At 42.1% G+C, this 24,602-nt stretch overlaps 2 protein-coding genes across 4 annotated transcripts in view; one reads left to right on the top strand and one right to left on the bottom strand.

The window, feature by feature from the left end:
• The window catches only part of lsp1a (lymphocyte specific protein 1 a), a 37,128-nt gene extending 14,823 nt beyond the window's left edge, over positions 1-22,305 (top strand). Inside the window, exons 3-13 of one of the 2 annotated variants that reach the window (XM_064989915.1) lie at positions 4,846-5,278; positions 5,434-5,579; positions 6,095-6,347; positions 7,126-7,263; positions 9,520-9,563; positions 11,469-11,550; positions 13,091-13,228; positions 14,715-14,816; positions 15,560-15,649; positions 15,795-15,912; positions 20,973-22,305. In XM_064989915.1, coding sequence (XP_064845987.1) covers positions 4,846-5,278; positions 5,434-5,579; positions 6,095-6,347; positions 7,126-7,263; positions 9,520-9,563; positions 11,469-11,550; positions 13,091-13,228; positions 14,715-14,816; positions 15,560-15,649; positions 15,795-15,912; positions 20,973-20,995 — 1,567 coding nt within the window. In that variant the 3' untranslated portion in view covers positions 20,996-22,305. The remainder of the gene's footprint in view (positions 1-4,845; positions 5,279-5,433; positions 5,580-6,094; positions 6,348-7,125; positions 7,264-9,519; positions 9,564-11,468; positions 11,551-13,090; positions 13,229-14,714; positions 14,817-15,559; positions 15,650-15,794; positions 15,913-20,972) is intronic. The other variant, XM_064989916.1, reaches the window with a different exon arrangement.
• Positions 16,001-24,245, bottom strand: prr33 (proline rich 33). 2 transcript variants are annotated; one of them, XM_064989913.1, is made up of 3 exons: positions 23,979-24,245; positions 23,465-23,513; positions 16,001-20,727 (listed from the first exon to the last, which is right to left on the bottom strand). In XM_064989913.1, exon 3 carries the CDS (start codon positions 20,710-20,712, stop codon positions 17,590-17,592), a length of 3,123 nt encoding a protein of 1,040 aa, XP_064845985.1. In that variant the 5' UTR covers positions 20,713-20,727; positions 23,465-23,513; positions 23,979-24,245; the 3' UTR covers positions 16,001-17,589. The 2 variants fall into 2 exon arrangements, with proteins under 2 accessions (XP_064845985.1, XP_064845986.1); XM_064989914.1 differs by lacking the exon at positions 23,465-23,513.
• Between the last annotated feature and the right edge of the window lie 357 nt (positions 24,246-24,602).

Below are 24,602 nucleotides of genomic sequence, written 5' to 3'. Positions count from 1 at the left end.
GTCTACCATGGTCCCCAAATGACTGTCTACCATGGTCCCCAGATTACTGTCTACCACGGTCCCCAGATTACTGTCTACCATGGTCCCCAGATTACTGTCTACCATGGCCCCCAGATTACTGTCTACCATGGTCCCCAGATTACTGTCTACCATGGTCCTCACAATACTGTCTACAATGGTCCCCACATTACTGTTTACCATGGTCCCCACATTACTGTCTACCATGTTCCTCACAATACTGTCTACAATGGTCCCCACATTACTGTTTACCATGGTCCCCACAATACTGTCTACCATGGTCCCCACATTACTGTCTACCATGGTCCCCATATTACTGTCTACCATGGTCCCCAGATTACTGTCTACCATGGTCCCCAGATTACTGTCTACCATATTCCTCACATTACTGTCTACTATGGTCCCCAGATTACTGTCTGCCATGTTCCTCACAATACTGTCTACAATGGTCCCCACATTACTGTTTACCATGGTCCCCAGATTACTGTCAACCATGGTCCTCACAATACTGTCTACAATGGTCCCCACATTACTGTCTACCATGGTCCTCACAATACTGTCTACAATGGTCCCCACAATACTGTCTACCATGGTCCCCAGATTACTGTCTACCATGTTCCTCACAATAATGTCTACCATGGTCCCCACATTACTGTCTACCATGTTCCTCACAATAATGTCTACCATGGTCCCCACATTACTGTCTACCATGTTCCTCACAATAATGTCTACCATGGTCCCCACATTAGGCTCCACCTCATTCCCTGCAGTTAATCACCGGCTCTTAAACACTCGTTACAGAAATCACTTATTGTCGGTTGACGGAAGCTAGCTGCTCTCGACTCCCAGGTGCTAGTTAATTTGTCCAGCTGTGTTGTCTCTGGTAATCTGGGTCTCTATAAGACCAGTTGTCCTTGTAAACCCCATTGTCTGTCTGTCTCTCTCTTCCCTGGTATCACTGTGTATCTTTTATGCTCAAAGAACCCAGGACTGATTCAGTGTTCCTGCCAGCTCTAATCTCAGTTAATGTTGTTCTTACTTCAGCCCACAGTTCCTCACCACTCCTCTCCCAACCCAAGTGTTTATTTGGTGAAATCAGGTGTCAACCGCCTACCATCTCACCACACACACGCGCACACACACATACACACGTTAGCTTGCGACAGTGGCTGTAGAGGAGAAACAACAACACCAGAGCCAGTCTACAAGCTGTTCCAGCTGTTTCCCTGTGTTGTGTGTGTTTCGATCTGTGCCTGATGATGTTCATAGGCAGGCTCAGCAGAAGCTCCACTCGCTGGGCTGCTGGGAGATGGCTTTGTTAGCTGTGTGTGAGCCACACCCGCTCTCACCAACACTGTAGTTGACATATACTGTAGACTTTACTATAGAACCCATGTTTACACATGTAATAAAACCCATGTTTGCATTTAGTTGGACAGTGTATACAATGTACATAATAATACAACTAATAAAACTAATGTTTGACACATACTATAGAACCAACATTGACCGATGCTATAAAACCCATGTTGACCCATACTATAGAACCCATGTTGACCCATACTATAGAACCAACAATGACCCATACTATAGAACCAACTTTGACCCATACTATAGAACCCATGTTGACCTGTACTATAGAACCCATGTTAACCCATATTATAGAACCTATGTTGAACCATACTATAGAACCAACATTGACCCATACTATAGAACCCATGTTGACCATATTATAGAACCCATAATGACCCATACTATGGAACCCATAATGACCGACACTGTAGAACCCATGTTGACCCATACTACAGAACCATTGTTTGGCACTTTGGGATGTTTCACACCAACCAAAACACCTCTTTGGTGGTCATATTAGAAAGCTGTAGTCCTCTCTCTACTAGAGGTCGACCGATTAATCTGAATTGCCGATTACTTAGGGCCGATTTCTAGTTTTGATAACAATCGGAAATCGGATTTTTTGGGTGCCGATTTGCCGATATATATATATATTTTTTTACACCTTTATTTAATCTTTATTTAACTAGGCAAGTCAGTTTTTTTATTTTCAATGACGGCCTAGGAACAGTGGGTTAACTGCCTTGTTCAGCGGCAGAACGACAGATTTTCACTTCGTCCATCGCAATAATGACCTGCCTCTTTCTCGTTGCACTCCACATGGAGGCTGCCTGTTATGCGAATGCAGTAAGCCAAGGTAAGTTGCTAGCTAGCATTAAACGCATATTATAAAAAACAATCATAATCACTAATTAACTACACATGGTTGATGATATTACTAGATATTATCTAGCGTGTCCTGCGTTGCATATAATCTGACCGAGCACACAAGTATCTGACTGAGCGGTGGTAGGCAGAAGCAGGTGCGTAAACATTCATTCAAACAGCACATTAGTGCGTTTTGCCAGCAGCTCTTCGTTGTGCATCAATCATTGCGCTGTTTATGACTCCCGAGATGAGGCTCGTGTAACCGAAGTGAAATGGCTAGCTAGTTAGCGCGCGCTAATTGTCGTTGTGTTGCTGGTTCGAGCCCAGGGAGGAGCGAGGAGAGGGATGGACGCTATACTGTTACACTGGCAATACTAAAGTGCCTATAAGAACATTCAATAGTTAAAGGTTAATGAAATACAAATGGTATAGAGGGAAATAGTCCTATAATTCCTATAATAACTACAACCTAAAACTTCTTACCTGGGAATATTGAAGACTCATGTTAAAATGAACTACCAGCTTTCATATGTTCTCATGTTCTGAGCAAGGAACTGAAACGTTAGCTTTCTTACATGGCACATATTTTACATGGAACATATTGCACTTTTACTTTCTTCTCCAACACTTTGTTTTTGCATTATTTAAACCAAATTGAACATGTTTCATTATTTACTTGAGGCTAAATTGATTTTATTGATGTATTATATTAAGTTAAAATAAGTGTTCATTCAGTATTGTTGTAATTGTCATTATTACAAATAAAGAAATTGGCCGATTAATCGGTATCCGCTTTTATGGTCCTCCAATAATCGGTATCGGTGTTGAAAAATCATAATCGGTCGACCTCTACTCTCTACCATCTGACTCAGTTTAGCTTTAAAAGATTGTAGACCTCCACAAGTCTGGTTCATCCTGGGGAGCAATTTCCAAATGCCTGAAGGTACCACATTCATCTGTACAAACAATAGTACGCAAGTATAATCACCATGGGACCAGGCAGCCGTCATACCGCTCAGAAAGGAGACGCGTTCTGTCTCCTAGAGATGAACGTACTTTGGTGCGAAAAGTGCAAATCAATCCCAGAACAACAGCAAAGGACCTTCTGAAGATGCTGGAGGAAACAGGTAGAAAAGTATCTATATCCACAGTTAAACAAGTCCTATATTGACATAACCTGAAAGGCCGCTCAGCAAGGAAGAAGCCACTGCTCCAAAAACGCCATAAAAAAGCCAGACTACTGTTTGCAACTACATATAGGGACAAAGATTGTAATTTTTGTAGAAATGTCCTCTAGTCTGATGAAACAAAAATATAACTGTTTGGCCATAATGACCATCGTTATGTTTTGAGGAAAAATGGGGAGGCTTGCAAGCTGAAGAACACCATCCCAACTGTGAAGCACGGGGGTGGCAGCATCATGTTGTGGGGGTGCAGGAGGGACTGGTGCACTTCACAAAATAGATGGCATCATGAGGGAGGAACAGTCAAAGTATTGGAGAGGCCATCACAAAGCCCTGACCTTAATCCCATAGAACATTTGTGGGCAGAACTGAAAAAGTATGTGCGAGCAAGGAGGGCTACAAACCTGACTCAGTAACACCAGCTCTGTCAGGAGGAATGTGCCAAAATTCACCCAACTTATTGTGGGAAGCTTGTGGAAGGCTACCCAAAATGTTTGACCCAAGTTAAACAATTTCAAGGCAATGCTACCAAATACTAATTGAGTGTATGTAAACTTCTGACCCACTGGGAATGTGATGAAACAAATAAAAGGTGAAATAAATCATTCTCTACTATTATTCTGATATTTCACATTCTTAAAATCAAGTGGTGATCCTAACTGAGCTAAGACAGGGCATTTTTACTAGGATTAAATGTCAGGAATTGTAAAAAACTGAGAATAAACGTTTCACTTCAACAGTACCGTAGAGAGCTATTTATAACTTGTCAGAAATGTCCAGATCCACTAGCCTATGTCAGCTAACGTTTTTTTTAATTAAGGTTTTTAGCCCATATTGTTGTAATTTTTTTCTCACTCAAATATCACATGAATACACATAAGAAATGGCAAAATGTATAGAATTGCAAGAAAATTTGCTTAAAATTGCAAAATGTTCTTTGCACCCCATGACAGAATGTGTAGAATTGCAGGAAATAAACTTTAAACCTGCAACATATTCTCTCCACCAACAAGAAGGGTGTGAACAGTTTGTGTCATGAACAGTGCCTGTGCCCATAGACATAGACGTGGTGTGTGCGCATGCACAGAGGGGTGGCGCGGGATGTTTCCCAATGCTGGAAGGGGGTCCCTGAGAGAAAAGTTTTGGGAACCCCTTGGTTAAGCTATCCTTGCATTCACATACACCTATAGTTCTTTCATGTTATAAACTGAAGCTAGCACAGTCGACTTCCCTCTCAGACTAGCGGTGAGTTTCCAAAACATTGGTACCACTAAGATCCCATTTCGTCCATTGCCTAACAAAGGACTTAAGACAACCTTAGTGCTACAAAGGTTTTGGAAACTCAACCAAGATTAGCTCATGATGCTCATCTGAATGGTGTCCTAACATGTTCTATCTCTCCATGCTCCTCTTTGTGTCCCAGGTATGAGAGGGATCTGAAGCCCAGCAGCAGCTCTCCCTCTATGGAGGAGGACGAGGGCTTCAGTGACTGGACCCAGCGGCTGGAGAGACGCAGGCAGCAGGCCCAGCGCATGGAGGAGCTCAGTCAGGCCACAGAGGAGCAGGACCAGAGGCCCCTGAATGGTGCCGCAAAGCCCCCCACACCACATACCCTCTCTGGCTCAGCCACCCCCACCACATCCACCTCTCGCCAGCAGAGACACAAGGCAGAAGTGGAGGATGAAGAGGAGAAGAAGTGGGGAAGAAAGGAAAGTGAGAGGAAAGGGAGGGAGCGAGAGGAGGAGGTGGTTAGAGAAGAGAGGGAAAGAGAAGAGGAGGCAGAGAAACAGAGGCAGGAGCAGATGAGAGTGCTGAAGAAGAGAGAGGAAGACCAAAGATCTGATGCTGGGGAGAAGGTACTCTTTAGCTTTACTGATTTAAAAAATATATTTATATTATAGGCAAATATGTGATTAATTACGAAAATTTCAATTATGAATATGATTATTCAAAAATGTATGTCGTTGAAGTAGTCAACTTTGGAGATGTTAAATGTTCTTTGCAACTCCAGGTGAAAGAGAAACGCAAAGAGGTGAAGGTCTCGTACACATCCAAAGTCGTCCTCCACACGGAGGCAAAGCATGGCAACGTCAACGGAGACACAGCTGGGGAGAAAGTGACATCATACATGGTCAAAACCAAATTAAGGGCTCCCAGGTAAATAATGGCGTATTATGGTATATGGATATGTCTCACCAGATCTGCTTCCAAATTCGGTTACATGGCAAGCAAATCACATCGCAATTCACATTGTAACTCCTAGATGTTTCACATTCTAAACCATCAGGATGGGGAAAACTATTAGGAGACGGAGACATCTCTTCAAATACTCCTCCTCTATACAGTGGGGCAAAAAAGTATTTAGTCAGACACCAATTGTGCAAGTTCTCCCACTTAAAAAGATAAGAGAGGCCTGTAATTTTCATCATAGGTACACTTCAACTATGACAGACAAAATGAGGGGAAAAAAATCCAGAAAATCACATTGTAGGATTTTTAATGAATTTATTTGCAAATTATGGTGGAAAATAAGTATTTGGTCACCTACAAACAAGCAAGATTTCTGGCTCTCACAGACATGTAACATCTAGGAGTTACAATGTATTGCCCCACTGTATATCCACCTTTGTTCCTCCATGCAGTCATCCTCCATCTCCCTCCATCTCTCCCAGGGCTGTGGTACAAATGGCAGCTGCAGAGGCTGAGGAGGAGGCCATCTTGGAGACAGAGGCCAAGCTGGAGAAGATCCGACGGAGCCATGCTAAGAAGGAAAACCAGGAGCTTGAGCAGCTCAAACACAAGCAGGCTGAGGCCGAGCAGGAGCTAGAGGAGCTGAAGAGGAGGAGGGAGGAGAGACGCCAGGTCAGGAAGGAAGAGGAGCGCAGGAGCAGAGAGGAGGAGCAACTGCGTCTAGCCAAGGAGGAGGTGATGGTCAAATACTTTGTAGACATATTATGATGCCCACGGCCTTAAGATACACACACAGAAATAGATTAAATTGTGATGGGCATTCCGAGTCTTTTCATTGAGCCGGATCATTTGGCTCAGTTCACCTAAAAGAGCCCTTAATTTAGCTCCCAAATGGTTATTTGTTCAGTAGTGCTTAAAAATGTACTTAGAAGCATGAAAAAGTAGGAAATTGTGAAGAACAAATTCTTATTTGCCAAATTCTTTAATGGCCTACCAAAGGCAAAAGGCCTCCTGCGGGGATGGGGGCTGGGATTAAAAATACAAATAAATTGTAAAGCCTACAAGCCTATAAGATATACAGCAGCTGAATGTAGCACTCACTAAATGAGCCACCCCTTTGCCTTATAAGCTCTCCAACAGGAGTCTATTATACATTATAACGTAGCTATTTTCACATGTGGTACATTTGATACAAAAAGGTGCTATCTAGAACCTAAAAGGGTTTTCAGGCTGTCCCTGTAGGACAACCTTTTGAATAAACCTGATTGGTTCCTTGTAGAACCCTTTTAGTTCCAGGTAAAACCCTTTCAGGTTCTATTGGGAAACCTTTCCACAAAAGGTTCTACACTGAACACAAAAGGGGTACCTGAAACGATAAAGAGTTCTACCTGGAACCAAACAATTTTCTCCTATGTGGACAGCCGAAGAAACCCTTTTGGAACCCTTTTAACTAAGTGTAGACAATTGTCTTCTCTTCTTGGGCAATACCGAACCATTATGTCTTCATGTACAGGAGGAGAAGAGGAGGATGAAGGAGGACATAGAGAGGAGGAGGATGGAGGCAGCAGAGCGGATGAAGAGCCTCAGTACCTCCAGCGTAGACGGAGATGAGATGTTTAGCTCGCTCAGTCCCAAAGGCTCCATCTACAAGGTAGCTAACTTGTCTCCACTGTCTATGTAGCCACAGTTTGTCGTCATTGTCCATGGTCATATATGACAAGTACGGTTCTTATGATATGATAATAATTCCTTTGTTTTCAGTATTTTTCCCCAAAATTAAATTGCTCAAAAATACTAAAATGAGACTTTATACCATCTTTTCAGCCATTGTGTTCAGTTTAAGCCTGTAAGTTGCATGTGTGTGTTTTAAATGTCAGAATTTGCCACAGTCTCTACCACAATGCTTGTAGTGTGATCAGGTCACAGACATTTACATATGGGTTTGCGATCACTGTGTGTGTTTGTGTGTGTGTGTGAGACATGTGCAGCTTTGAAGTCGATCAGTATTCACTGTTTTGTGTCAACACCACCAGGTCCCTGTCTGTGTGATGTTAATTTGCTCTGACAGCATGTCTCTACATACATACTATGTCACCGTTTTTCAGCCCAAGGCCAAACGGTCACTGTGACAGCCTGTGTTTACACTGTTCTGTGTTAATGCCCTTAACTCCTTCCACCTCGCTTTGTAAAAAGTAGGCTAGGAAGTCATTCACTTAGTTAATATACAGATATTCTGTATACAGATTAGAGGTCGGTCGATTAATTAGGGCCGATTTCAAGTTTTCATAGCAATCGGAAATCGGTATTTTTGGACGCTGATTTTGCAGAATTAAAAAATATATATCTATTTTTTTTATAAAAATCTGTCGTTCTGCCCCTGAGCAAGGCAGTTAACCCACTGTTCCCTGCTAGGCTGTCATTGTAAATAAGAATTTGTTATTTAACTGACTTGCCGAGTTAAATAAAGGCAAAATTCATTTTAAAAACTAATACTAATTAAAAATGTGTTTCCATGGGTTCATTTGTTTGGATTTGAGCATTTACACTGCATGGCATGTTGTGAAGGATTGAGTATAGTACTGCACTCCTGCTTCTTGTATCATTTCATTAGACTTGTTGCCTGTCAGATACATTCCACAGGATTTATAATCCACTCCGATCCCATTAGGATATGTAGCCTAATCACAGTTACTGGCTTTGTGTTCTGCCAGGAGATTCCAGTAAGGACCCTAGATAACCTTTTAGAGCTGGATGTCATTTCTAACACCCCAACCCTATGAGCTTGCTTTATGAGCCTGGCTCAACTCTGACTTTAATGTATCAGTCAGATCATTGAGATAGCTAATTACATTTTTACAACCAGATACATATATCATGTAGCTCTCATCTGTCGTAAATGCACTCGCTGCATGTAGCATTCAGTCTCCTTATTGTCTCCTTGACAGGCAACACGTTCAGCTACTAATAATATTGTGTTTCCATCCACTATCTCTTTAATATTACGATTCCATGCACTATCTCTTTAATATTACGTTTCCACCCACTATCTCTTTAATATTACGATTCCATGCACTATCTCTTTAATATTACGTTTCCATCCACTATCTCTTATTTTCACTTTCTAACCCGACTGTACAGGGCTATGTGGTGACGGGGTTGCTGTGGTGGTGTCCTTGGGCCTTGGTCCTTAGTGCTGTCATGAGATTCCCTCTGATTGTGTGTGTAATTGTAGAGAGAGAATGAATAGAGTTTGACAGGAGAAAATACATGCTCTGTGAGTTGGGGTCGACATGTTGTGCTATTTGATTCAGGTTCGGGGCTGAACAGTGAACAGTAACATAAGGGATCCTTCTGTGTGGGAGGAACCAGAGCTTGGTGCTGGATCCTTTGAAGTATGACCTCTTTGGCAAGCAAGGGTAGAGGACAGGACATTATGACCCTGCCTCAAACTAGAACCCCTCTCATAAAAATATTAGTGTTTTGATTAATGATTAACCTAAGACTTGCAATCCCAAACACATTTTCTTTACTTTGATTCAGTCTGTAATGCAGTAAATACACAGATTCAAGGTAAGGAATGGGTTTTGGAAGCCTTCCCACACCCTGATTTCATTATAACTATGCCTGCAGTAAACCTTGGATTAAGGCAGAGTTAGCTTGAATCTCTCTCTGGTAATATAAATGGACAGATACAGGCAGATGGAGACAGTTGATAAAGACCAGTAGAACATTGCTCTGTTTGACTTGGAAGAGATCTTTACTGTGTCAGGCTAAATCCAGGGCTGTGATTAACATCACAGTGATCATGAGAATCCCCAGTCTGACAATTCTAGAAGTCATGGAACACTTCACTGTTCTATTCTAATTCCAAAACAATCCCCTTCAACATCCTCTTCATATTTTTCAGATCACAGAGCGAACGGAATCCTTGAACCGATCCCTAAAGAAAAGGTGAGACATTTTCACAATGAATCTCTCACAGCAAACAAACAAATTCCACACCCTATGTTGTTTAAATTGTACTCTCACAGTTTCTTTCTAAATCTTGGTTGCAACTTGAAGTTGACCAAAGTCCCACTGGGCCCCCCTGAGGAAGCCTGGATGGAGAGGTGCTATCTATGGCAGAACAGCAGTTATGCCGGCTAAATGGCTGGTGTGTAAAAGTAAACATAGAAAAAGAGGGCCAGTGGTGACCTCTAAACCTCTCTCAGTGCATCACCTTTGTCAACCTGGGTGATTTATGGCTTGGTTAACTCTGACCAGATGTGGGGGCTGGAGCCTGGGCTGGCTGGGTTCTCTCTGATGGCTGGTGAGCTATAGCTCTGGACTGTGGGACTGCTGTGTGGCTCCATGCAGTCTGACCACAGTAGTCAGTTATCAGTGGTAAAAAGCTCTGAGCAGTTGGAGTAGTAGAGGCCAGGTCCGGGTTAAATGAATATGGAGAGTGTGAATGAAAACAGGGCGTAATAACGACTTTATCATCCAGGTGCAGGTTTGAGATCTGAAGAATTGAGTGTGACATCATGTTTTAGTCTAGGACGGAGGGAGACTTTAGTGACATCACTAGTGACAGTCCTTTGATGTGGGTGTTACGCACCCGTGTTGATGTGTGTAAAAACACTATTAGACCAAATCAAAGCATTCTGGAGAAGAAGTTATGGGTGACAGACAGACGGCTTCCTTCGCCCCTTTACTTATAACAGCCTTCTCTCATGCAGTTAGAAAGCATGACATCATTTAGCCAAGCCAATTTGAACGTCTTTGCAGAGCAAAAGATTTGTGGGCCGTTTATCATGTTAAAGCAATCGTGCCATGCCTAAAGAAGCTATTTCATTTTCAAACTAGCCAGCCCTATCAGGCTAATGGCTTATGCCTTTCATGGGAGTTCTCTTACTAATATAAATAGATTTGGGTGCCATTTTGAAATGCAGGGAATAAGCTCATAATTTTCAGATGGACCCACCTATTTGTTTTTGTTATTAGCTTATATGTCTGACTTTAGCTCTGTGTAGTGGATTTTAGGTAGCTGGCTGGCTGGCTGGCTGGTTGGCTGTGTGTGTGTGTGTGTGTGTGTGTGTGTGTGTGTGTGTGTGTGTGTGTGTGTGTGTGTGTGTGTGTGTGTGTGTGTGTGTGTGTGTGTGTGTGTGTGTGTGTGTTTGTGTGTGTGTGTGTGTGTGTGTGTTGTGTGTGTGTGTGTGTGTGTGTGTGTGTGTGTGTGTGTGTGTGTGTGTGTGTGTGTGTGTGTGTGTGTGTGTGTAGGGGTCCTTCACACAGGGTCCCACTGTGGTCAGCGAACAAGCCTAATATTAGGCCTGATAGACAGTGTTGACAGAAGTCCCTGCAAGAGGCCATGCAATCCCATCCCCTGTCTAATTGCAGTGCAGATTCAAATGGCTCATTTTACCAAGGGGGTGTATCCCCACACTGGGCAAAAACGAATTGAATCAACTTTGTTTCCACAACATTTCAGCCCAAAGATTATAGGTGATGACGTTGAATCAACGTGGAAAACTGACTGAATTTGAAAAAGTCATCGACGTGAGAGAATTTTGTCTGTTTTTCACCCAACTTTGAACCTAAATTCAAAAACATGGTGGAATTTTTTTGTTGATTTCACATTGAATTCATAGAAGTTGACAACTTAAACAGATGTAAATTAAAACTAGACATTGAACTGACATCTGTCCCCAGTAGAATATTTCAATAGGGGAGTGAAAGGATGATCCGTGCTCACTTGCAGGCCTGTTGCCAGTCAGATGAGATAGTAAAACGTTATTGTTTTTCTTCCCCCAACCATTTGTCCTCCTGTGTTGTATTTCACTCTCCTCTGACTGAGCGTCTCTATTTTGGATACAGCAACAGCTTCAAGAAGACACAGCCCCCTGTTCTCCTCGCCAAGATCGATGACAGGCTGGAGCAATACACCACCGCCATCGAGGTTAGCTCCCACCTTGTTTTTGCCCCTCCCTCTGTCCCGACAGAGGCCCCATTGGTGGGGGCTGTGATGATCTGGTGACTATTCAGCCAGACTTCTCTGCCAGCTTCTCTGCCTCTCTATAGGTGACACACTGTGTCAGTCTCACACATACATAATTATATTATACCTCAGCCTCAGACTCATATCAACCATATCAGACTCATATCAATAAAGTAACCAGGTTTCCATCCAACCTTTTTATGCGAGTAAAGTACGTTGGATAAAACATATCACGACAGGCCTGACGGACACAGCAAATTTGTCTGCAAACTTTCCAAATGTCAACAAAACGAAATATGCCCGATAAGGTGGGATCTTTTTGTGTCTGTAAAATTAATTATGCGAGAAATGGCTGTGGAAACGCCTTTATGCGCAAATATTGATATAATAACCATCATATCGAAGTAAACTTGGAGTCACGCGATGATGTGTTTTGTGGTCGTCCCACTCTGACTCGTTGGGATAGCATGCAGTTTTTTGGGGCTAATGTAGAGTCAGTTGAGCTTCACAGTCATGAAAGTGCACAGTGATGAGCTTGATGCTCCTCTACAATAAATATCGAGGGTCTTATTCTGGGGACATGATGATCAATGATTGACTGTAGACTATACCCGCAATGTAGACCAGAGTGGGCTACATAATTCAATATTTTCTACCGACAAAACCATCAGTAGAGTTGAAAATGTGATGGAAACCCATTTACCTCGTATGTTTTATTCGGTACACGGGAATGAAACTGCAAAAAAATATTTGTATGTGCACTATGTCATCACACACAGCCTTTCATCTGCAGTGTCAGTTTGATAGATACACCCCTCTGGTGGGATTTTAGAATATTTGCGTGAAAATCGGTCAACAATTGTTTGGAAACCTGTCAGTATCAGTGTTCACACATCAAAGTCAGTCACGTGGCCTTAGTCAGGCCCAGTCCGTCAAACCACCTGTCTACTCTATAATTTGGGAGAGGATTGATGGGCACTTGAGGCTAGACTGAGCTTGCTTTCTCATCTCCTGAGTGGTGCCTGAGTCATACTATAAGTACATGGGAGTAGTTGTGTGTGTGAGGCCCTCCTACTGCTCTCCCATGAAGTCCCTATTGCATCATCAGATCACTAGAATCAGTAGAGTTGTTTACTTTGTTTCTAGATTTGTTACTCATTGTGTCTGTGTTATGCTGTTCTTTATGCAATAGGGTGGGTCTAATCTAAAACCGCGTTCCAGCCGGTGTCTATTCCACAAGTTACCACCAGCTAACTCCATGACGTTAAAATGCCTATTTACTCTGTTTCATCTGACTGTGCACTCCGCTGTCTCATCAGCCCAGCCAAGCAATTTATAAACGTGATCTCCACTATAAAAAGCATCTCAACATTATCTCACATTTCTTTCAAACTTTTTAAGTGAACAAGCTTAATAAATACGCTTTTTGATCTGGAATTCTGTTATATGCAAATTCCATGCAAATGGTCAATAAAGTATATTGTATCGTTCTGTTGTGTAGTACTCCCAGGAGGTCAAGGCAACCAAACAGGGCCTGACAGACATCCCCATGTCACCCGAGCCAGTGTCCTCCAAGAAGAACTTGTTTGAGGCTGGAGAGGCCTGGAACCAGAGCCTGGCCAAAGGCACACCACCCAAGGCAAGGAAACAACCCCATATTGTTACATACACATTAATGAATCAAGTCAAAGAAGTCTAAGTCATTTGCACCATCACCAACGACTGGACATTAATCACCCAACAACATAAATAGAACCTTACGGATACAAAACATGAATGCTCTTTACATTCAGTAGCTGCCTGGAGTTGTACTGTAGACTAGAGACACAGAAATCTACCAAGCTCTCTTTCAAAAGACATTTACACATTGTGCAGATGTCTAATTATATCTGTCCCAAAGCTCCTCTCCATGCTATTGTATGGTTGTGATCTCACACCTTTGTCACAGCCCCCTCTCTCCCCGATGTTTTTAATTACTCTATCCCATTCCTCGTGTGCAAGCCAGGGTTCTTTGAAATAACCAGAAAGGCATGGCAGCTTGACCCCGGGGCGAGAGGAATAACAAACAGCATGTGAGCCACGGCGGTATAGATCTGAGGCCCTTATGGCTGTTGTTTATTTTAACTCTACCACAAATGTGTGGTTTCCCCCCATCCCGGGTATTCCATAGCATGTACAGATGTTGGATCCTAATTTGAGCCAGGTTGCTACAGCAGGATTTTTTTTTGCAGCAACAGGAAATGTGAGTTATTATGTGGATTCAAATTAATGGACATTATTGTAGGGGCTGATACATTTTTTCATAAGGGAAAATCAAGTCTGAAATTTCAATGTAGAAATTACAAACTTCGGAAGCATTTTTAAACCTCAAATATACTACAAGTTTGACATTTCCTGCATTGCTGGAAAGTTATTCTGCAACAGGGCGATCAAATTAAGATCCTACATCTGTAGCAGTAGCTGCTAACCTGCACCCAGAGATACAGTATGTCTTCCCCTTTCTAGCACCATGCTAACGGCTTTCACCACAGGAGTAGCCCTAAAGAAAACAAACCTAAAGGCTGATGGACCAGACAGGCTAGTTTGAAAGAAGTTGAGTGAGAGGAAAATGGAGAGTAAATTACAGAGGAAAAGTTTCATGGCAGTCTGGAGGATGCAGCCACAGAGTAGCAGTCTTGCACTACAGATGTAGGATCTTAATTTGAGCCAGTTTGCTACAGCAGGAAAATAATCCTGCAGCGACAGGAAATGTGAATTATTATGTGGATTATAATTAATGGGCATTATTGTAGAGGCTGATACGTTTTTCGAAATTACAAACTTCAAAAGCCTTTTTTAACCTCAAATACACTGCAAGTTAAACATTTCCTGCATTACAGGAAAGTTCCCCTGCAACAGGATGATCAAATTAAGATCCTACATCTGTAGCCTAATGGTGTATAACCTGGGAGTCACGCTTATGGATGAAAATAGAGCTGCCTAATCTCTGTACCCAAATCTTGTGTGTGTGCTGGACAGCTTTCATTTATCTGTAACAGTCTGTCACAAGAAAATAAGGAATGCCTAAGGAATGGAACTGTCTTGTTGAGCGCCTGAGTGGAAATATGTGTGTGTGTGTGTGCCAGCAGGATGCTGAGAGTCTGAAGGTGGGCGTGGCGGACATGATCACCCAGTGGGTGAAGGGGAACCCAGATGGCACCAGCAGGAGCTCCCCCTCAAGACCAGCTGTAAGTCTCGCTCAGAACAGTTGTGTACAGTATATAGTGTATATGGGTATACATTTACTGTATGTGGCTCTGCATTTCACCAGTTTCATACATTACCGCCAACCTCTTCCCCGTCACTATTCTCTAGCACAGGCATCGCCTTCACAGAAGTGGCTTCTTGTTCAACAATGTAGTAAGAAGTCACACACGGGGTGTCTCATCCCCTTTAGAGAGACTGAATCATCTTCATCAAAATACAGTATCTGTGTATCTACTTCCTTTACTTTCATTCCTCATTCGTGTTATTTCAACTCTCTTCACGTCTTCCCTTAAAGTAACTGCTCTTTTCGCTCTATTTCCCTTTCCCATTTTCCTTCTGAACTGTTCTACATGTAAGTGTTTGTAGTACAGCTGTGCACCAGGCATGCAGAGAGTCAGTGATGTGCGTGCAGTCAGCCTTATCCAAGGCTGCCATCTAGTGGGGCGTAGAGTTCTATTGTGGAGGTTCAGAACAGTGGGGGCTGCTGACGGCTCATAACAGTGGCTGGAACGGAGCGAATGGAGATGCAATTAACCATGTGTTTGACGTATACTCCAGCCATTACCATGAGCCCGTTCTCCCCAATTATGGTACCACTAACCTCCTGTGGTTCAGAACCAAAGCCACGAAGGTTTTGCTTATCTTGCATGGCTCCAAAAACCATTTTATATAAAACTCCAGAACGCATTTGAAGAGTTGCTGTTTGGTGCTGTTCATTCCCCAGGATGTAAAAGCTGGTGACGTGATGCAGAAAAAGAACATGTGGGAGATCATTGGAGAAACATCCCCTGGGATTTCAGGAGCAGTGGCAAAGGTGAGCGTGCTCACACACACACACACACACACACACACACACACACACACATCAATACAAACGTACAGTATTTGAATATTCTGTTTCAAACTTAATATATACTGTTGCAAATTCTCACTGTTCTAAATCAGTCTATGCTTTTCAGGGCAATGCATCTGGTAAAAAGTACAAATTTGTGATGACTGCTCATGGCAAATATGAGAAGATACCTGTTGATGATGATGATGATGAAAATATGGATGAATACACGAATGGAAAAGCAGGTGAGATGACTGGGTTTAGACAACAATTATACATTTTAAAACATTAGTGTAAATACCATAATAGTCCCAATAATAACTCGTATTTTCGGAGGAAAAAAAACACCTTTTTATTCTGCTGGTCCTGCGGATAAAAATAAAACATTTAAATCTACAAAATACCAGCTACAATTAAATAGCATGACTTCTATCAAACACCAAAGGGCAATAACCCTTGATCTGCCCATCATCTTCACTACAGAATTAATTCTCTCTATTTAATTGTATAGCTCAAGATGAACTTTCTATGTCAAACATTAACCAACATAAAAAAAAATGTTCTATTCAAACTTTTTTATTTTCTGTTTTATCAAAAATATATAGAAAATAACATTTACTGTAAATTTATGCAGCAAAATCTCAGATTCCAAAGCAGTTGAACATCACTCTGTCAATAACTGACAATGTTCTTAATCTTTTTAATATAGACATGCATGAAAGAAAAACGTAAAGCACCTACAACAAGCTGAGGAACCTATAGAAACTCAAGGTCAAATGTCACTCTCAGTTCTTGACCCTTCCGGAGACCTCGTTTGAAAGCTGTGTATTTGAAAACTGTGTGTGAAACATGATATTTCAGTCTATTTTACTTTCACGTTAATCCTGCATTGATGTCAATAGGAGATTCGTGGCTCTCCAGTTAGGATTTGGCCTTAGGGACTTCCTGTATACATTTGTCTTAGCATCTGTCGTCACTGCCTTCCATATCCCACAACCCCTTTCCCTGACCTCTTATCCACCCACACCAACAGTGAAACACATCCTTCATAGAGCTGACTTGTCCCCCACAGGAGTTAGCAACCCTATTTCTCAAATAACACTCTCACTGACCTGTATTCCAATAAAGGGAAGGATACCAAGCTGGTATAAGCATCTGCAGGCTACTCAAACATTCTAAAAAAAAAGTAGCACCTGAATATCTAGTCTATTTGAAAGCACCATTAAATAGCACCATTTTGGGAAATATACAGTCCTACTTCACTACCACTTTCATCCTCTCCTCTCTTTTTCATCCATCTTTGGAAACATTTCTCTAAATGCCCTTGAGTCAAGTTTCTTCAGATACCGAAAACCTGCATCAATACAGTCTATAGGCTCTTCACTCATCTGCGATTTCAAGACACGTACTAAAACTGAGAGTTTATCGTTTTTAGTAAATGGTGTACCTAAGTAAATTACACTACAGTCTCAAGACCCCTTCTGAAAAAGAATCTCATTGTCCTATCAGGTTTCAACAGTGGACAAAAAAATTAACTCAGAGATTAACTTAATCTTTGTACATTTTAATCTCACGAGATGTCTAAATTCTTTTAAAACAACAATACATTTTCCCTTATCCTCTGATTGTCAAGGTAATATTTTCATATTATCAGAGAAAGAGACATTCACACAAATGTGTAACATAGTCAGACGACAAAACAATCAGTGCTCAAAATGCAACATGGTGCATTTATCAAGTATAAAGTTTAGACCACATTCTCTATGAGACTGTCTTAAATATTGTATCCTGTGTCAAGCCGAGAGATGGGAACTGTACATTATGACTACCATTTCTACACCTGTGCACATAAAACATTTAACAATAGAATTTTTCTAAATGTTCTTCTCAGTTTCATCTTTACCAGTCCAAAAAGACATGGTTTAAGGACAAGTGAACCCTCTAGCTGTTCTGTTAAAGTCTTTTGGTTCCTCGTCTTTATTTTTACGCCCTATGAGACCCATCTCAAACACTGTCGAAATTTTAGTTAGTGGCCTTGACGCAGCCTCTCTTAGCCTTTTGGCATCAAACTTTGGGCTGAAAAGGAGGACAGGCAGACGATGGGCGAAGGATGGGATTTCTTTCCCTGCATCCTTTGGCTGCTCTTTCCTCTCCTCATCACTTTTGCTGGCTTCAATCACCTGCATAATCTTCTCTTTAGTGGAGAACATATCGAAGAGAAGAGAATCCCACTTCTTCGCTGCCTTGGGAGGATCGTCAGCTGTTACGGCTGCCACCATGTCTTTAAATAACACCTTTTCATCCTTTCTTGCTTCACCTCCTTCCTGCTCAGTCACCTTGGCGGTTTCTTTCTTAGGATCTGATTCTGTGAACATAGGTGGTTCTTCTTCCACTACCATGTGCTTCTTGAGCCGTGACCAACCACTGAGTTTAGACTTCATCATGCCCTTTGGCTTTTGGATCACTTTAAGAAGAGGTTCAGCTGCTGGGAAAGAGTCTTTCCTCTCTTCCTTCTTCTCTGTCAATGGTGTGGTTGGAGCTGATACCACCTTTTCAGGTTGGGCTTCCTGGTTATTCTTTGGTTTAGCCGGCAACAAAAGATTCTCAGGAGATGTAGTCTTTGCAAGTGGAGAAGAATTGGTTGGCTTTGTCCCTACTGGTTTAGCCTCAGTGGTTGCTTTGGTTGGCATTTTAGGCTCTGTTGATTCCTTCAACTCTTTCTGTTGCACCACACTGGCTTTAGCCACAGGAGATTCTGCTTTTGATAAAGGAGGTATTGTCTTGCGTTGGGTTTCTGGGGTGGGTGTCTTGGGTTTTGGGTAAACTCCATAAGTTGGTGTCTTCACTGGGGTTGTAACCTCTGGTGTTGGAGATTTAGCCCATGGTCTTGTGTTTGCCACAGTTTTAACCTTTGGCATTTCAGCAATGGGAGTTGATATTTTGCTGGTCACAGCTGTGGATACTCTTGTTTCTGAGACCTCTTCAGCTTGTGTAACAACAATGGTTGGAAGCGGAAGCTTAACTACTGTCGTGGATACTATGGCCTCACTTGAAATAGTTTTTTCCAGTTCTTTGAAGGGTGCTTCCTGGTTTGACACCTCGGGCAAAGGATGAGATTTTACAGGTAACTCTTGGGTAGGTGTTTTAGATGCTTCTAGCTCTTGGGTTTTAGATTCCTCTTGAGTCGGCGTCTTAGACCTGGATATTCCAAATAAAGGTGAAAAACTTTGGATTCCACCATGGGCAACATATGCAGCAGGAGTCAACCCATAATAAGTATGGGTTGGTTTAGGATCCACATATGTTGGTGTCTTGGGCCTTTGAAATCCTATAGATGATACCCCAGCTGTGGGAGTCTTTGGTCTTTGACACCCTGCTGGTGGTTGTGGTTTTTGATACTCAATTGTTGGAGTCATAGGTTTATGCCCTTCATTGGTGGGAGTCTTGGGCCTTGGATACCCATCTGAGGGTGCTGTAGGTTTTGATGTTTCTTTTGTTGGTGTCTTGGGTCTTTGGTACCCATCTGTGGGTGCTGTAGGCTTTAGTGTGACAATTGTTGGAGTCTTGGGTCTTTGGTACCCATAGGAGGGTGCAGCAGATTTCGGTGTGATATCTGTTGGAGTCTTGGGCCTTTGGTACCCAAATGTGGGTGCAACACCTGTTGGAGTCTTGGGTCTTTGATAGCCTAATAGATCTGTCGGGGTCTTTGGTCTGTCAGACTCAACTACAGGACTTTCGTGTCGAGGAGCCTCTGGTTTTGAAGTGTTCTGCGGAGGTGATTTAGCTGTGGGAGTCTCTTTTGACGTCACTTCCCCATTCAGAGTTCTTGCACCTAGAATAGTTGAAGGTGATTTTGGAGGGTCAGACAAAGACTGACTGGCAGCATTAGTACCAGGTGTTGGTGTGTTAGATATCTGTGCCTCTGTAGTAATGGGTGATACAGCGAATAAAAGTGGGTTGGTTCTTGATATTTCAAAAACAGGTGTTTTGGCACGGGACACATGAAATGAGGGTGTCTTAGGGCGACCTAAAGGAGTTCTTGGGGTTAAAAAATCATGAGTTGGTGTTTTAGCTCTTTTCACTTCAGATGTAGGCGTTGCACTCCTTTGGAGTCCAGGGGTAGGTGTTAAACCTCTTTTTACCCCGGATGTAGGTGTTGCACTCCTTTTGATTTCAGCAGTTGATGTAAAAGCTCTTGTGATTTCTGATGTGGGTGTTATACTCAGAGATAATGCGTCTGCAGTAGCTGTCTTTGATCCAGTATAATCATGGAGGGGGGACATAAATGCAGTATAGACCCTAATTTGAGGGACATCAAACATCGATTTGGGTGCTTTTAGTGCAGCTTCGGTAGCTTTAAAACGTGGACTTGGACTTTTGCGGTGTATTACTACTGGGGCTATTCGCAGAGTAGGTTGTGTGGCAGCAGGAGTGACTGTGACAAGAGCAACTGGAGCACTGAGTGGATGAGGTACTGAAGCAGTGACTGGAGGAGCAATTTGAGCAGCAGCTGTCGTTGTCACGTCAAGCACAGAGGACGTTTGCTCAGGCGTTTTGGGTGCCAATTCATGCAAGGCTGGCCCTGGAACGGCTGACGGGGGTGTTGGAGTACATGTGTAGAGTGGGGCCACATATTGGGGGAAGGTGGGGGCTGGAGCAGCATACAGCTGTGGGGCAAACCTTGCTGTTCCACCAAAAGTGGCTCCTCGTTGCTGCGGGTAAGGGGATGCCACATGACGATAGACTGGCCTGACAGAAAATCTGGGGTGCTGTGTGTAGAAGGATGCCTCTGGAGTTTTGGGAGGGGTTGAGTGGTCACTGTGCTCCAAGTCAGGACTTGCTTCATTCACAGGAGAGAGGCTTGAGCGGAAAGGGACAGGTGTCTTTGCAATCTCAGGAGCGGCTTTTTTCTTGATTTTTTTCTCCGTTTTCTTGAGTAGTTTCTGGAGTCTAGCATTTTCCTTGCCAGGCTTGGGCAGTAGAGCTGGAGGGTACTGCTGGAAAAGCAGGCCTGGTTCATTGACATTGCTATAACTGGCAGCCATGAGCAGTTTAACCCCCTGAAAAAAATACAGGACAGTGTGAGGAATATTTATTTGGTTATCAATGATACAGTAGCCTATTGTTTTAAAGGAAGAGGGCCAGTGTTCAATCAATTCAACTTCTCCTTACAGCTGCTCTCCACCACCACCTCGGCCCATGGTATAGATCAGTGGCTGAACTATTCAATGACCATCAAGAAAATCATCAACACATAATTGGTAAACAAACACATCTGACTACTTTTCTTTTCTTTCTTTTCCAGACCTATACCATGGTGATTATTGAAATACAAATGTTGGTGGCAAAGACTTTCTATTCAAGGTGGTATGGACTTCAACAACTTTGGCCACCTTGTCAGCAAACCCTGTGAGGATATCCTCCAGTAACACTTGTTATGAAAACAATATAATTCACAGTTTATACCTTCCCTACCACATTCAGTAGGTGACTTTTGAGAACTTCTTAAATGGTTAGTTGTTGCTTTGTTTTGTTCTGTGTACTCACTTTGAACTCCCCAGTTCAATTTCATCTTCAGACATGTATTGACTTACTTGTCAAAAGTATCTTTCACGTATGTTTATGTATATATGAATGTTTTTTTTAACTTACTTTTACTTTATCTTTCTTCTCTTCATTTTATGCCATTGACAAACATTAGGTGAATGCATTTACATGTACCGCACATGTATGTTGGAAATTATGCAGAAAGTGACCTAAAACCAAAACCTAAACTTTGAATTTGAAATGGTAACTCTTGTAAAATGTTCTGGTTCGGGAGGTTTGATCACTGAGCCCGTTAATTGTAATATCATGTTTATATTTTATTTTTCTTGTGGCTGTTGTCTGAGCCCTGAGATTATCCAAACATCTCCTGAATATAGTGTTAAAGGCACAATGCGGCTGTTTTTATATCAATATCAAATCATTTCTGGGTAACAATTAAGTACCTTACTGTGATTGTTGTCAATTAAAATGGTCAAAAATAAATAAGTAGCTTCTTAGCAAAGAGCAATATCTCAAGCAAGAATTTAGCTAGGATTGTCTGGGAGAGGTTCGAGTGGGAGGGGAAAACTGAAAACTCCATCCCACCAAAACAGGCTGAAATTTCAGACTGCCTTTTCAAACCGCTCTTACACCAAAAGGGCATTATCATCATTTTCACAGTATTACTCCAACCTCATAGTGTGGAAATATATACAGTATAAAACACAGGAAAATGTCAAATGTCTTTTAAACGCTAGGCTACACTGGGTGCTGCATATTCTCTAAGCTTTTAAGCGAGTCATCTTTTTTTGTGCATTCATAAAATACGGCATTGAAATGCCAAATGATTTTGCAGTAACTGAATCACCTGGTTACAGAACATTGATTGTGTCTGTTGTATTAATAACCCTTTATCTCACACACAGTAACATTTTATCCTGCTATTTAACCATGATTCTGTTTTCAGTGCTGCACACTGGAGTTTTCCACCACCCTATTTATGTTACCAACGTAACATTTTAGTCTTAAAAGACCCGTCATTGTCATTTCTGCTTTTCTTGTTATTAAACTTTCATTTTTTTCTCTGACATGAAATAAAGTATTGTATACAATGACGTTTGTTTTTTATTAGCGATTTTATCTGTCAATTTTAAGCAGCCCGACAAACACTATCTGCAGTGGACAAAGGGGACAACTTGGAGACGAAGTGAAGTGGAAAGCGAAGGAGGGCAGTCAAATGTAACACTCCCTGCAATTAAGGTCTCACAGCTGATACTGGAAGGTTCCTTGGCCTAATTTTAGGTTGAGAGCAGAGAGGAGGGCAGCCAATCACCTGCTTCCTTCTATAAGGCTTGGTTCTGTCCTGTACAGTCAGGGTGCATCACGGTGACAGTAAATCACTGATGAGAAGGTACCTAAGGTGCAGCTTATGCATATCATCTAGAACCTGAGAGCATATATGGGTCCAATCACTGTACTGCCCATAACAATCTGACACTTGTGGCTGTGGGTATACTGAACATGAGCAGTAATTAAGTGACCTATACAAATCCACCTTTTCAAACTTTTAAACTACAGTGCAGTTAGATACTTTTGCTTTGACACTGTGAGGTCTGACTGGCAGACACACTTGGCCTGCAACCTACAGGTTCAAGCATTAACTACGAGTGAAAGTGAACATTGAGCATTTGACCCCAGTGATGTCACTAGTGGTCATTGTGATGTGAGTTATTTTTTTTATGCACAGTAAACACATTCTATAATTGGAAGATTTGGACTCATATCTATTTAAACCTTGATGGCTGTAAACCTTTAAAAGTTTAAACCTTGATAGTTGTATTTAGATTTTAAAGGAATGTGATAGGCCTACAAATCAGAATATTAGAGTTCTCTCACAGCATTCTGTATTTCACCTAAATGGTTTTTCCATGTAGGTTTGTATGTTTTTGGCTTCTACTCGTCAAACTCAAATGCAGTCCACCACTGATCATGTTTTAAAGGGCCCACTCTGCAACAGTAAGACAAACTGGACCTGCAACATGAGAGGAGGTCATCCTTTTAAGGCTCTTGTAGGTTAGGCATTTGGAGCACCTCCAAGATGCAAGTTCAAAAGAGGAAAGGGTAATAATAGCCTAGCAAGAAAACCATGCATCACAATGGCTTTTTGGTGTCCACCATCTCCCAACCCCTAAAAAACATGCACATGCAGTTAGTTTATGAGTTAATCACATAATCAGTAAAGATCTAAAAATATAACATAATTGAGCTTACCAGGTTATTCTTCTTACCGTTGACCAACACACTCCCGACAGGGAGTCCCCTTACCATGAGAAAAACAAAGAAACATTCAACTTAAAACATTTTGTACAAGCTTGTATTTCAACAGTTAACATGCTAACACCCTGTGTTTTCATAAATTCATAGGTTAACATATACTTGCAGGAGTATCAGAACTTAAACCATTATCGTTTTAAGCATTATGATATCTCAATCCAGTTTTGATACCTGGAACGCAACACCCTAAATATATTAAAAACACATGCAACAGTGTGCATGCCCGTCTCTAAGCACCACGTCCCAATTTGATGACGCTTTGACATTACATTGAAAATCCCTCTGGTCAGATAGCTTTAGCCACAATGGCTACAGTATAGAGTACAACCTTCTGGGGACTGGCTGTAAAAGCTCTAACGCCCGTATCAAGAGACCCCCCCCTGTCAATATGATAAACACGTTACTACGAGCTGTCTCGAAAAGTATAAAATCGTAATTGCAGTGTGTTTACCTGTGTGTCTGCTACTTGGGATCGGCCGGCTGCTGCCTGCTTGTCCCGGCCCGGATTATCAGAGCGGGAGGCTCATGTTGAGCACAACTATACACCCTTCCTACATATGGAAGGGCCAGTCTCCATGGCAGTCCAAAAATATAACCTGAGCCTTTTGCTCAGAATGTGCTCCGTCGTGACAGTGCGCTAGCTGCGACCGTCAGCCAGGCAGGGGGTGGCCACAGCACTTTAGATATCACAACCCATCACTACCGTGACCAGATGCTCCTCTGAAAAATACTATTTCAGAGTGGCGCCCCCTGCAGGAGAGTCCGAGCCATCTCAACAAGCACAGGAAGTTTAGCTCTACCAATTCTGATCAAATTGTTTGCCAATTAAAGCTGCTGGGTAGAGTAGAAAAAAGGTCCACCTACTTTTTAATTTGATTTATTTATTTATTTAACGAGGCAAGTACTAAACCAGTCCAATCAAGCACCTATGACACAGGAGATGAGGAAAATTAATATTTTTGCAATTCTATAAGGTGCTGGTGAAGCTAGAAAATTAGACACATTCTCAGCATGACAGGTAGTTCTTGCCCTGGTGTGAATCTAATTCACACTAATACAAGAAATGGACACCGCC

The sequence above is a fragment of the Oncorhynchus masou genome, chromosome 15 (assembly GCF_036934945.1).
Source record: "Oncorhynchus masou masou isolate Uvic2021 chromosome 15, UVic_Omas_1.1, whole genome shotgun sequence".
In the NCBI taxonomy this organism is placed as follows: Eukaryota; Metazoa; Chordata; class Actinopteri; order Salmoniformes; family Salmonidae; genus Oncorhynchus; species Oncorhynchus masou.
The sequence above is the reverse complement of the archived record's forward strand: the minus strand, read 5'-3'. Positions and strand labels throughout refer to the sequence as shown.

Excerpts from the sequence above, each read along its gene's own strand:
- prr33 (XM_064989913.1), bottom strand. The coding sequence starts at position 20,712 with ATGGCTGCCAGTTATAGCAATGTCAATGAACCAGGCCTGCTTTTCCAG.